Source organism: Morchella importuna (genome assembly GCF_003444635.1).
Source record: "Morchella importuna strain M04M26 chromosome Unknown Morimp01GS005, whole genome shotgun sequence".
Lineage (NCBI taxonomy): Eukaryota > Fungi > Ascomycota > Pezizomycetes > Pezizales > Morchellaceae > Morchella > Morchella importuna.
Genome location: NW_025763402.1, coordinates 770569 through 784015, shown reverse-complemented (window position 1 = coordinate 784015; position 13447 = coordinate 770569). Strand labels below are relative to the sequence as shown.

The 13447-nt window shown below is 47.3% G+C and overlaps 3 protein-coding genes across 3 annotated transcripts; 1 reads left to right on the top strand and 2 right to left on the bottom strand.

The window, feature by feature from the left end:
• Positions 1-312: 312 nt before the first annotated feature.
• LAJ45_02751 (uncharacterized protein) lies at positions 313-4304 on the bottom strand (the record flags this gene model as incomplete). The annotated part of the gene is made up of 6 exons (XM_046112342.1): positions 313-644; positions 702-2039; positions 2104-2277; positions 2339-3140; positions 3198-4214; positions 4296-4304. The coding sequence occupies 6 exons, from the start codon at positions 4302-4304 to the stop codon at positions 313-315; spliced, it is 3672 nt and encodes a 1223-aa protein (XP_045974468.1).
• An 11-nt stretch (positions 4305-4315) lies between these two features.
• LAJ45_02750 (uncharacterized protein) lies at positions 4316-5958 on the bottom strand (the record flags this gene model as incomplete). The annotated part of the gene is made up of 2 exons (XM_046112341.1): positions 4316-5666; positions 5762-5958. The coding sequence occupies 2 exons, from the start codon at positions 5956-5958 to the stop codon at positions 4316-4318; spliced, it is 1548 nt and encodes a 515-aa protein (XP_045974467.1).
• A 1320-nt stretch (positions 5959-7278) lies between these two features.
• Positions 7279-11683, top strand: LAJ45_02749 (uncharacterized protein; the record flags this gene model as incomplete). The annotated part of the gene is made up of 5 exons (XM_046112340.1): positions 7279-7376; positions 7451-8107; positions 8440-9571; positions 9623-10523; positions 10581-11683. The coding sequence occupies 5 exons, from the start codon at positions 7279-7281 to the stop codon at positions 11681-11683; spliced, it is 3891 nt and encodes a 1296-aa protein (XP_045974466.1).
• Between the last annotated feature and the right edge of the window lie 1764 nt (positions 11684-13447).

Sequence of the window (13447 nt, the reverse complement as noted above, 5' to 3'; positions counted from 1 at the left end):
TCTTGCCTCGAAAAAATAAGATACCGCCACAAAAGACCTAGAATAATATTATTTGAAAACAGATTCTAATAAGGAAATCCTCTTTCTCGTACGGAAAAGTACAGCGATATTTCCACAACACGCCCCAGTCCCTAAGTAATACAAATAGTAGTTCTCAACAAGAATGCGCCAGACAGTTAATAAGAAAGAAGAGCAGAGATAAAATATACATGTAACAAGGCAGTTGCACTCGACCAAACCAATCAACCACCCAATCCCGAGATAAAAGCCAACATACCAATTGAATTCGGAAGAAGATGAGAAGAAAAGAAATTACAAACCACGCAAATTACGTGCTGCCAGCTCCTCCGCTAATCTAGCGTTAATGCCAGCAACCTCGGCGAAGGGTAGATCAATATCCCCAGCCATTGCAGGACCAGCTATTGGAGAAACGCCAGTTATTGCCGGGGGTGTTGCCGTTCCGACCTCTCCGTGGTTGTGTAACCGTTCGCCTGTCAAGTACACCTCATCTCTAATACTCTGTTTCCACGAATCTACGAGTAACTTAAGAGCATAACCCCCAGCAACAATTAAGAAAATTGCGAATACAACAGGATAGCTGTATCTATATATTTGACTGATGGTTGTTGAAGAGGCGTTTTGTACTTTATTATATATTAGTTCCATTACACTAGGAGTAGAGAGAGAGTGTGTGATCTTACAGATAGTGTTGACAGCTACAAAGCCCAGAACCAATGGTAATAACAACGCCGCCAGCATGAACCCACCAGCCGGGGCAATAAAGCACTTTGTAGCCAATTTCACATCGGGGTCCAGATAGCCCCTCGCCACAACACCTCTGAGTGCTCTAGCCCAAGGACTTTCCGCATCTAGTAGTAGCATCCTACCCATCATCTTAACATAGAGAACACCTAGGGTCCAATCTTGGATGAAGTGTATAACATGCTGCTCGCCACTCGAAAAATATGTGTGGATTGGAATGATGACATAAAACTCAATCATAAGAGCAAATAAGGTAGGGAGGACGATAGCGAAGGCAGTGAGAACATATGAGATCTTTGCCGCACGGATGGCCCATGATAGTGTTGCCTTACGGAAATGCTCGCTATCTTTAGCGTTCCGAACTCCGCGGCGAATCCATTTGCGGGCAAGTTTCCATTTGGTTCCAGCATAGACCATACCGCCTAGGATGTACACACCTACACTGAAAGCGTAGATATCATTCAGCTTGACATGGTTAGGCACAAGATGTTTCAAGAAAAGTCTTCCAAGCAACAAGGGCCCAATTGTCACTGCAATTCCCGTTACTGCAGCAAATACCCAGATGCCCAGAACAACAAGCCCGATTCGAGTCCTGAACCAAGGCGGAATATACACAAGTTGAAGTTCCCGTGAGTTTGGTCCAGTTGGCCCGTCGACCGGATCGTGTTTTTGATCAAGACGGATATTGTCTTCTGATACCGGAATAAATACTGTAGATCCTTTGGGCCTCCTAACAGAGTCTGAAGCTGGTGCTCGAACAAACCCACCATCTCTCTGGAAATACGCCTCGACTCCACTTTCCTGGACCTCCTTCAACATAGCTTCTGACTTGACCGGATTATCGACATCACCACACTTCCTCAAAAAAACGGCGGACCAGGTACGCCTTACTTGGTGCCCCTCCTCGTCCGGCTTTCTCTCCCCAAACATGAAGCTAGTCAACCTGAGCATTCTAGCGCATTTCTTAAACCACCAGTCATACATGTTCTGTAGTCCATCCGAGGGCTTGAAGAATTTGACTGCAATGGGCATGAAAAAGTTGTAAAACAAGAGGTCGACCGGAAATTCCAATACAGGCTCGTTTGAAGACCAGTGAATGGGAAGAACCGCATTTGTGGCAAGCCAGAGACTCCAAACCACTCCTCCAAGACAAACAAGGACTAGGACGCCATATATAAGGGCGCTAAACCCTATTTTCCGCAGTTGCATCATAACTGGTCGATCGAGCACATCTTTCACTGGATGGAAGCTCGGGTCATCGGGATCCCGAATAAAGTCTAAATAATTCAATCAGCATTTTTTTATATATATCCTACGAGGTATAGGGGACATAGTACTCACAAAGAACACCTGTTCTCATGATCTTTCTGCACATCGAAACAAACAAGGCAAAATGAAACATGTAACAAGTTCCTACGAACCAGTGCACAAAAATGCTAGTCAACGGAAAATCTACAAAAAACTGTATCCTGGATAAAATGGTTGCGTCTTCAAACAATGGTAAAAGTGCCACATCTGCCAATTGTTAGGATTCGTTGAATGCCCATCATCACAAACAGATCTGTTTGATACTTACCAAGTAATAGCCCGCAGTATAGCGGGAACACAAACATTTCAATTCCGATGATAAGAACGACCTTCATGACCCCACCAGCCTGTTGTAAAAGTTCAACGGCAAGTTTCTCTACGCCCCTAGGCCCCCCGTTCCTTTTCCTTGCGTTCTGCAGATAAATCGCTCCAAGCATAGTGAAAAAGGCGTACCCTAATAGCACTGCTGCGACTCGATCCCATACAGACCATTCGTATAGAGGGTAAGGTTCACCATGGTTGAATACGGATACTTTGGGGTGGAGTAGTGCCGTGGCATTACGCTGAATAAGATTAATGACCTTCTCAAACTTGGAATTGATGAAAGCAGCCGGTGATGAAATATTAACAGCCCGCACTTCTAAGTCTTGCAGATAGGGCACACTGTATGTTTCGTTGGATTGACTCAGGCCCATTTTTTCTGCGCCCCATGCCAGACCTACAGAAACTTTTGACCAGCTCTGCCTCGTTACCCAAGAGAGTGGTGGGACTCCAGATGATGGGAATTTCCTGATTGTAGAATAATTCGATTCGAGTATAGCAAGCTTGTGTATAACCCTGTTCTTACCGTCCATGGCCCAGTCTCTGAAATGCCTTGTGATCGCTGTACTTTGAGACATTTCTGACATTGCTGGTATGACATACCCTATGAACCTCATGGCGAATCGTCCAAATTGGTCCAACATCAGAAGAAACGAGAAAAGGAGGCATGTGGCAGAGTCCACGACGAATTCTGCAGAAAACGAGACAACGGTGACTGGAATAATGAATAAGAACATTATAGGATGTGCCTAAACCGTGAAGTTAGTAGCGACCGGTAACAAAGGTTCATCTTTAAGCCATCTTACCAAGATAATCATGCAGATTTTTCCTGTAACATACGGGAAAGCCACGCCGAGCGCCACAGTAGCTGTAATTAATACACTGCTAATTGCTGCATTCTGCACGAGCCCAGCCATTGGTCCCCGCATCCCAATCAATTCCATAATACCATCAAAATCATCAGCCGCATCTTCATCGGCAATGGCTTGCTGTACATCCTGTGGAATAACTGGGGCATCACGAAGGGGTATATCGTCTATATCCCCATCGTCTTCATCTTGGTCTTCATCGTCATCTGAATTCATATCGTCCAAATCTTGCGCATTACCAGGAAGATTATCAAGAGCTCGATTTGGTTGATCACCAACTATCCAATCCCACAAACCAGCTCCCCTTCCTCTTGCCACTGCGGGATCAGCTTGGGCTGCCGGTTGCTGTATGCGCCCGGCTTCAAACTGCCTGATAAGCTCTTGCATCCTAGCTGGATCGTGACCATGCCCCGCATTTACAAGTTGTCGTCTCTGCAGCTGCCCATCGTCAATGTTAAAGTTCAATGCTGCTTCGGGCTGTTGGTCCACCAGTGCTGCTTGTGAATCGCTGGTGGTGGGGGTAGAAGGTTGAGTAGAAGAGTCGCTATTTTCGACTTCAGCGGCCGACACAGAAATTTCGCCACTAAAAAATTCCGATATCGCTTGCTCTCTAGACTTATTCTCTTCTGTTTCAATATCTTCATCATCTGATGCGGCCAGGTATCCTATCGAGAAATCATCAGAACCGAAACCAGCATCCTCCATATCATCGGATAAGTCGATTTCTTTCCCTTTCCCTTTATCTCTGGGCTTCTCCTCCACTTCCTGCTTTTCATTATCATAGTTTGAACGAATTCCTTGTTCGAGTGTAAATTGGCGCATATCCCATCGATCAATTGAGCCATCAGGGGCATGGTGGGAAGAAGAGCCCCCCGTGGCCCCCGAGCCTAAATATGATGCAAAAGGTCTGTCGCTATAGCCCTCTTGCTTTGTTGGGCTATCACGATTATTTGACTGGAGGCCGAAGTTAACATCAGCATCACTACCAATAGATTCCCTCCTGGGAGGCTTCCAGTTGTTTCTGTGACTGCCCACCGCCTGCATATCCCTGCCATCTAGGGTTCTGGATAATCTTCATTGTACTTTGGAATTGTGCTTGGAAATTTGACCCCATCTCTTTCTGATATTCTACTTCCGCTCGAGCTGCCACTTTCCGGTGTATGATCATTTCCGGGGGAAGCTCTAAATTTGAATGACAGATCGCTGGATGTAGATTGACCAAACTCGTGTCGACTCGCTGCGTTTTCTAAAAAACTCAACTTTTCTTCCGTTGCCCTTCTCACCTCGGCAGCCCGCGCAATGACTTCACGATTAATGTGTGGTCTTGTAGGATGGTTCGAGCTTTCAGAGGAGGTTTCACGAATGTTATCCACGGGAATATCTCTGCTACCACTACCAAGGACATGTCCTTGACCTGGCCTCTCTGTACTCTCGAAGCCAGAGTCTCCGTTCTCAACAGGCGTAGGTTGATCATAAGGCAGGAAACGTCGTCTTCGAACGGGTGCGATGGCTCTAGGCCTAGGTCTTGCAGGCTCTTCATCGTCGTAGTCTTCTACTTCATGGTAATGACGATGGTACCGCCCTTCTTCTTCTACCTCCTCTTGAACTGTCCCAAGGGGCGGAAAGTCCTGGTCATCGTCATCCTCGTCATCCTCGTCATCATCTTCTTCCTCCTCCTCAGCTGCTGGCTGTTGGTTTTCTTCTCTGACTTCCATTTGAGGTAGCATTACTGCAGCCACGCCTCCGGCCAAAGCTGGTTGTTGCTGAACTACCCACTCGCGAATTAGAAATATAAGTATGAAAGAAACAACAATAAGTGCCGTAAGTAATTGGCCTTCGAGGGTATCAATAATGACGTTATTAACCGCCTGGTATCGAGTAAGGTTCGAAAATGGATTTGAGTCAAAGAAAAGGCCATTTGGATATATCCTCGAGGTTGTGGTATTGCCTAAGACACTATCATTAACTGCGCCTCCATTTACTGGGCTCATCTTGCCGGCTGTCAAGCCAGGGGACGAGAGAAATTGGATAATCCCTTGACCAATAGCCGGGCTGGTCCCATTCCCGATAGATGGTGTTTTTGCTGATAATGAGCCAGTCAAACTACTAGACCCCCGGGGAGCGTTTCTCGTGTAGAATCCTTGCCAACCACCATCGCCAATCCAAAACCAACCTCTCCACATCCACCGCACACACCACGGTAGCCATCCCAGCCAAACGAAGCCTACCAAAGCACCTCTAGCCCAGAGTATGACGTTTTGAACAAGGTGCCTGAATAGCCGCTTTAGAAATAGTGGCGTGGGAATTGTGGAGGGCATTTCAGGGTCGTATAGCTTTGTAAACTGGAAAGGCGTTTTGCATAGCTCGCAATGTTTCTTTTGGGAATGTTGAAGCCATTCCATCAAACTTTTTGCAAGATCCAAGGTTAGAAGGGTGGGAAAAAGAATATTTTTTTTAAAAACGGGATTATCTTTAATGGACAAGGCAACAGCTTAACATACCATTCTTGATGAACGAATTTGATAGAACCACTACATTTGCAGGGGTGAAATAACGGTTCATCTGAGGTTCCTTCCGAACGACATATACGGCAATGGTCTGGTTCTCCGACGCCTTCTTGTGTTCCATCGTTGGGGGGGTTCGTGTTGTAGGCGGGGTCATTCATGACGTCGACCTGCGGATCCGGCACCGGATCCATGGTGACGGTTCGTGACTGAGTAGGAGATAGTGGAGATGTCGAAGTTCACGAAGTCAATGAGTAGCCAGTACAGTTAAGTAAATCAGCGGGAAGGCAAAGAGAGACAGCAGGCTTTCAGGCGGGCGATACTACAGCTGCCACTTAGCCGGTGGTGATAGGGTTTCCGGGGAAGACGCGAGCTGGCCAGATCTTTACGGGAACCGTGGGGGAGTTGGAGGGGGTTGTGTGGAGTGTGCACCAGGAACGGGAGCTCTAAAGAAAAGAAAAATGTTATGCGTGGAGGGTAAGGGAAGGGATGCAGACACGCGGTGGGCACTCTCACAACGCTGGTCGTTGGGATTTTGACCAGCTAATGTCTCACTTACACGAACCTTGTATGGGCGTCTTCTTTGCGCCACATACCCTACGGACTGTATAATTCACTATCCGCGTAAATCAAGGCATGCATGTACCAACAACATCAGGGCCAAGAAGCGTCTAGTGTGCGCCCAACTAAAGGTTTTGCCACAATATTACATCATCGTATCAGCAATGGTTGTTCCTGGGAGAAAGAAAAAGCAGTGTATGGAAAGATAAACAAACCATAACCTGCTGCTCCCCTAAATCGTCATCTCATGATGTTCCTTGGTCAATAAACGCATCTACTCGCTTAGAACCAGCAAGCTGCTATGTGATCTTTCATGTGATAGGTTTTTCTCCTACCCAAACAGTCTCAACTCAAGCATGATTGTAGCTTTATAAACCTGTAATAGCCCAGGTATTATGAACGATGACTGTTGATCTTTGGTTACATGCTGGGTACATGTAGTTGAATAGAATACAGCGAGAGGGAAAATTATTGTAGAAACAGGGGCCTAAAAACGGGTTTCTATGGCTAGGCAAGCCAATAGGACTCTTCTCATACTTCTACAATAATTTTACCTCACGCTGTAGATAAAAGCACATGCACTCGTTTCAACAACGGACTGCTCCGCTTGCTTCCCCTTCCACAACTTTGCTTCACTCTCGGCCCCATAACCCCTGCCTTTCACCGGTTACGACTGTTACAGGAAGCTCGAATAGAGTCCTGTTCATGCACGCTGCACCTTCCGAGAACGGGTTTCATCATACCTATCCTCTCTGGCATTAATCTGCCATCTTTTGCATTTTCTTGAAAATCTTGGTTCCTCTCCTACTTGAAGCCCTTCTTCCCATCCCCTTCTTCCCTCTTTCTTTTTCCCTCTCAATCTTATCACTTCTCGTGGTTTCTCTCCTCCGACCCACGAACAGCGACAAAACGGACCTTTACACATCCCATAACGTGAAAGATCCTAGAAAAATATGGGTGCAGCGGACACTAAGCGGAGCGTCCGAGCTCCCTCATCCCCCCCTTTGCGAACGGGCTCTGGCAGTTCTACCATACTGAATGTCTTTGCTAGGTAAGCCCCTCACAGTGATCTCCCTCGCAGTTCTGTCCGCGTAGACAACATGAAGCTTACCGTGAAAACGTTAGAATCGTTGCTTGGTATCTCCTATATACTGTCCTTTTTGTCTGTCCTGATGTACCAACAAACGATTCGCCAACAATCTGTCATACCTCTCACACCGTTTCAACGACATTACGGCCACATCTCGAACCCTATTATAACCAATACCTTGAGCCTTACGTCACTGAATATTCTCCGTGGGTTAAGAAAACCAATGAGAAATACCTTGTTCCCACCTACGATAAAGTCACGAATTCCTACAAACAATATGCTGCCCCACACGTCGCTTCTACCCGAAACTTTGTCGCCAACAAGTACGACAGTGCGGTGAAGCCTCGCGTTGGCAAGGTCTCCGCGAAGTCAAAGTTTTATTACGACGAATATCTCTCTGCTCAAGTTTCCAAGGCCATCAAGTTCTACGGCATTGCCCAGCCTTTCATCGAGAGTTCTCGGGCGAAGTTGGAGGGTGCTTACAGGAATACTGTTGTTCCTGCGTATGAGAAAGCGCTTCCACACGTGGCATTAGCCTACGACAAAACAAAACATGTGGTTCTCACCAGAGTGGCTCCTCTAGTTAGGGAAAATGGGGAGAAGGCTGTTTATTGGGGGATTGGCATTTGGAGCGACGTTGTTCGTCCACAGGTTGGAAGAATTGGAGAGCGCCTTGGTGGTACTGGTAACGGGTAAGTCCTTAATTGGATTTTTATCATATTTCCTCGTTTTGTTTTAGAGGTTTGGGGGTCAAAAGCGTTTTTTCCTTTTTCTTCTCTTTGGGTGGGGAATACCATGATACCATGTTAGCTGGAAATGATCGGAGTAAGTATCACGAAAATATGAGAGACGAATTTATGTAACGATTTTTGGCACAAAAAAAAAGTTCGAGTCTGGAAATATATGATTTTGGAGGGTTTAAAAAGAAAAGAAAAACACCTTTCTCTACTACTCCAATTATGTGATCCTTGCTGTGTATGTGTTGTTCGGAATTTCAAGGCTAACTTGAAAATTTTTGTTGCAGAACACCTGCAGTGTCCGTACCCGGTTCCCCCTTCTCTTCCTTGACAAATCTTGATGCAGCCAAAGGCGCCGAGGCGTCTTCATCCCTGAACTCAATGATCTTATGCGCATCTGAAAAGGCCGCATCGGCTAGGTCATCTGCAGCATCGAGTGCATCTCAAGCCGAACAAGCATCTGCAGATAACAGTAAAAATCCGTCTCCTGAGGAAGTCCATAAGTTGGTTGAGGAAGACCTTGCTCGATACACGCAGAAGTTCAAGGATTCGGCTGCAAAGGCATCGAACGATCTTAATACGCAGATTGATGAAATATCGACCAAGGGCAAAGGAAAGAAGGCCTCGTATGCAGAGAAAGAAATTGACGCTCTCCAGAAGCTGGTGGAGAAGGAATTCAACAAGATTAAGAAGGTGACTCTTAAACTCGTATCCAGGTTGAACCCGGGGAGCGACGCGGAGGAGAAACAAGCAGCTTTGGATAGCCTCCTCACTACAACTAAAGAAGCCGGCCTCAAGATTCGTGATAAAGCTCAAGAGCAACGGCTTGAATCCCAAAAGTATCTTGCATCAATTTATGATGATGTTGCAGCTGCTGCCGATAACCACCTTGAGGCCTTTGACTCGGTTCGGGATCTGTCCATGCAAGAACTCGGGATGAAGTGGGCATGGATGGACCACGTTTCGTACAAAGATTGGAGGCGATACCATGCATTGAAGGATGATTTTGAGGGCCTCAAGCGAGAAATCGTAGCCACTGCCCAAAAAAATCAAAAACTTATTGAAGTTACCAGATGGGTCGAAGGGGAATGGGAAGGAATGGCGACTAATATTGCAAAAGATGCTGCTGAAGAGCTGAAGAGATTGAAGAGGGTTAGCAAAAGGAAAATTGAGCTGGCTGACTCGTCGGATGACTTCTCAGAAATTTCAACTTTGCCGGTTATTGTAGAAAAGACGGGGCAGCAGGTACTGAAGAAAGTGGAAGAGGTGAAGGGGGCAGTTATACCAGAGGCGAAGGAGAAGGGGGCCTTGGAGAAAGCTGCCGATAAAGTCTCGGCTGCTGTCGTTGGCACGGAAAAGCCCGTTGCTGGCGCTGCTAGCGAGAAAATGGGAAGTGCTGCAGGTGCAGCCTCCGAAAAGGTACGGGTATCGGCGTGGATTACGATTGGATTATTTCTAACAAGTTTTCAGATCTATGGTACTCAACCGAATGCTTTTGAAAAAGCAGCTACCGCTATCGGAAACGCGCTCCCTGGGAAGGAAGAATCAACCCCATTGGCCAGTGTCGTAAAAGCGCACGTTCCCGGTGGTGTTTATGCCGGCTATGTCGGAGCTTCCAGAGTTGAATATGAGTACGATCCCGAAGAAGAAGAAACCCTCGGTGAAAAAGTAAGTGGCATCATCGATGCTGTCAATGGTAAGCTCGTCGATGCCTCCCGCGCTGTTTCCGAAGCCTTAGCAGGCGCAACCACAACTCAGGCTGTTGGAGAGAAATATTCGTCTATTGCTAGCGAAAAGTATGACTCTGCTCTCAGTGCTGCCTCAGGCGCACTCTATGGAACTCCACAGCCAGCAGGCGAATCAATCGTTAGCATTGCGACGGACAGGTACTCTGCAGCTGTTGCAGCTGCCAGCAGTGTCATCTACGGGACTCCAACGCCCAGGATAGAACTGTTTGCATCCCAGGCACAGGCAGCCTATGAAAGATCACAAACAGTTGCCAAAGATGAATATCGTAAGGCAATGCGTAAAGCCGCTACAATGGTTTATCCTGAGGATTTGCCGCACAAGGATTCTGCTGCGTCTGCTGCGAAGGAAGCTTATAACGAAGCTTTAACATCTGCCGAAGCTCAGTACTCAAGTTTACTCAAGGAAGCATCAAAGGTTCACAGCCGCTATGACAGCGTAGCTAGCGAGGCGCGAGCAAGCTATGATTCCGCTCTTAGTGCTGCAAGCACTGCAATTTATGGAACACCACAGCCGGCCTCTGAGAGCATTTTAAGTGTTGCCAAAGAAAAGTATCAGCAAGCTTTGAACGAGGCTCAAATTACATATGATAGTTGGTATAGCGTTGCTTCTACGGCGGTTCTACGTATGTTCATGTCATTTTATATAGGATGATTCATTGTGACTGACATTAATTACACAGCTCCCCCCACTCCAACATTTGAAATCATTTCATCCCGACTCTCTCAAAGTGCCGAGAGCATAGCCAGTGCCGCTTCTTCAGTGGTATACGGTACCCCGCAACTTTTCACTGAATCAGTTGCATCAGTCGCCGGAGAGTATGCTTCGGCCGTCACTGATTCGGCTGAAGAGCGCTTGGAATCAGTCAAAGCCTTTGTTTCTGAACTCGTTTCGGGGAAAGAACCAGCATACACTGAGAGTGTAATGAGTAGATTCTCATCCCTCATGTACGGAACTGATGCCCCTATATTCTCCCGAGCTACGTCTGCCGCTGGCGAAGCCTACGAATCTGCTTCCAGCATGGTCTCGGACAACTTTGAATCCGCAACCAGTGCGGTCGGGAGCATGATGACCCCACCCCCCGCGTTAGAAAGTATCATTTCCGCAGCAAACGAACAAGTTCAAGCTGCCATTACTATGGCAAGTGAACAAGTCTACGGCACCCCTCAAGGCACCGCAGAAAGCGTAACAAGCGTCATTGGAGAGGCTTATGGAAGTGCAGCATCACAAATATCAGAGGCCATCTACGGCCGCCAAACTGGAGCTTTCGAGTCGGCCACTCTAAGGATGCAGGAAGCCGCCGAATCAGCACAACGAGCCATTTCCGAGGCAGTCTACGGAACTTCGAAAGGAACTTTCGAATCTGCTACCAGCGCCTTTGCTGAGAGCGTCGATACTGCCACTTCAGTCTTGGGCGAGAATCTTGCTGCTGCGACGGAAGCCGTCGCTGAAGGTATTGACGCTGTGGGATCATCAATCGGGGAGAGTTACGAGCAGGCTCAAGCAAGGATCTCGGCTGCCATCTACGGCCCGCAACAAGGAGTCATCGAGAGCGCGCAGAGCAGGATCTCTGAGGCGGTCGAGAGTGCGAAGAGCTCTTTATCGGAGGTCGTCTATGGAACACAGACGGGATATGTTGAACAGGCTGCCAGCTCGCTCTCGGAAGCGGTCTATGGGACACAAACGGGGTACGCCGAACAGGCTGCCAGTTCTGTGTCTTCTGCTGCCAGTGCGGCGACGGAGAAGGTCAAGGATGCATACTCAACCATCAGAGATGAGCTATGAGTAGCGTCAGATGATAATGGGAATTTCCGAGGTAAAAAATGGCGTTTATGCTGATACGATGTTTATGATGGATAATGGAATCCGGTGGGGCTTTTGTTTCTCATTTGTATTTTGTGTTGTCTTTCTCTTTATTTTCTTGTCTTCTTTTAACACGGATTTCTTTTGTTTCTGTTTTTATGCTGCACTTTCACCCTTCTTGTGTGTGCGAATATAGGATTAATGGGGGGACCTAAACGGGCGGTTCTGCCTCTCGGTTTTTTTTCCTTTCTACACTTAACTCATTTTCTTCCGCCAGTTTGGTGCTTTGTATAACTATAACTATGTGGATAGCATCCCCCTATTTCCTTTGTTTTCCTGTAGGTAGTATGAATATTTCTATTAGTACCATGGTCTAATATCCTTAGCAGTGATAAGCCAATCCGTGATGATGAAATAGTAGAATATCTGGATTTGGACATAACTATTGCTACTAATTATAGTAGCAAAGGTCTTGTGATCTAGCTGGATGCGGCTAGTTATTATCAGGCAGAATGGGTGTCGGTGGTGTAACGATGCGTGGGGGGTTCGTGTTGGCGTGATGGTGTGATAAGTTGATGGGAAATGTCTGGTGTGGGTGGAAGAGGGGTGGGTGGTGAGTGGTAATGAGAGTTGGAGGTAGGAGGTGGGTATGTACATGTATGAAACGGAGATGGGCTCCTGAGGAATGGGGTAGGTATCGAACGGACAGGGTACAAGATTTGGTGTGCAGCACTGGACAGGGTGCAAAGTCACGCATCTACTCTATGCTCTACTATACCTATTTCCACGCCGGTGAAGTGAGGTTCTGAGAGGGGTGCACTAGGTAGCTTCGTCGTTGCAGTGTAGTCTAGACTTTGATAGAGCACCGCACGCACGCAAGCACGCACGCATACCCCATTATTGCATAATATTCTTGGGGCCTTACCAGGAACAGCCTTGAGGAGCGGAGCTGGTCATCTGGGACTTGTATTTTATCGACTAGAGTACATATAGGTACTATGGGTATGGGGAGAAAAATATATATATGGCGTGTGGTGTCTATACAGTCATAAAATGTCACTCGGTAATCTAACTACCACTGCCCGGAGTCGCAAAACTATGCCCAGCAAACAGCGCGATGAGTCCAGCAGAGAAGAGATGATCCCACGGATAGACCTAGTGGGGGCGGTGCCCGTATATGTGGGGAGGAAATTTTCATAAGTTGTGATGATACCAACAACGGGCCCGCAGCTATCCTAACAACCTAACCCTATGAAGCCAGTCCATTCCCCTCCATGGCAGCTCATAAACGGCGACATCACCCACAAAACAAACAATATCCTGCAGATCAGCCCAGATCTTGCACTTTCCAGCATCTGCACACACGCAGATCCGGGGGGGGGGGGGAAAGCGAAAAATCACATGCCACACGCATCCACACCGAGTGATGTCTCGTGACTGGGGCTCCATATCTTTATAATTTTTTCCACACGCAATCACTCGTCAGCCGCGATTCTCAACCCGCCCGCTGCGCGCCGACGATGTGGGAAGGGAGGGGAAAAAGAAAGCGAAAGAAAAAAAAAGCACTCCGTCAAAAACGGCATCACAGATCGGTCTTTTCGCCACCCCATCATGATCTCAAACGGTGTGTTGGCAGGAGAGAGAGAAGAGAGCTTGAGGGTTAGGGGGCGCGCTGCGATTGGGCACAGGGAGAACTAAACTGGACTGGAGAGATCTTGGTATGTGATCGGTTGGTCGCGATGGCTG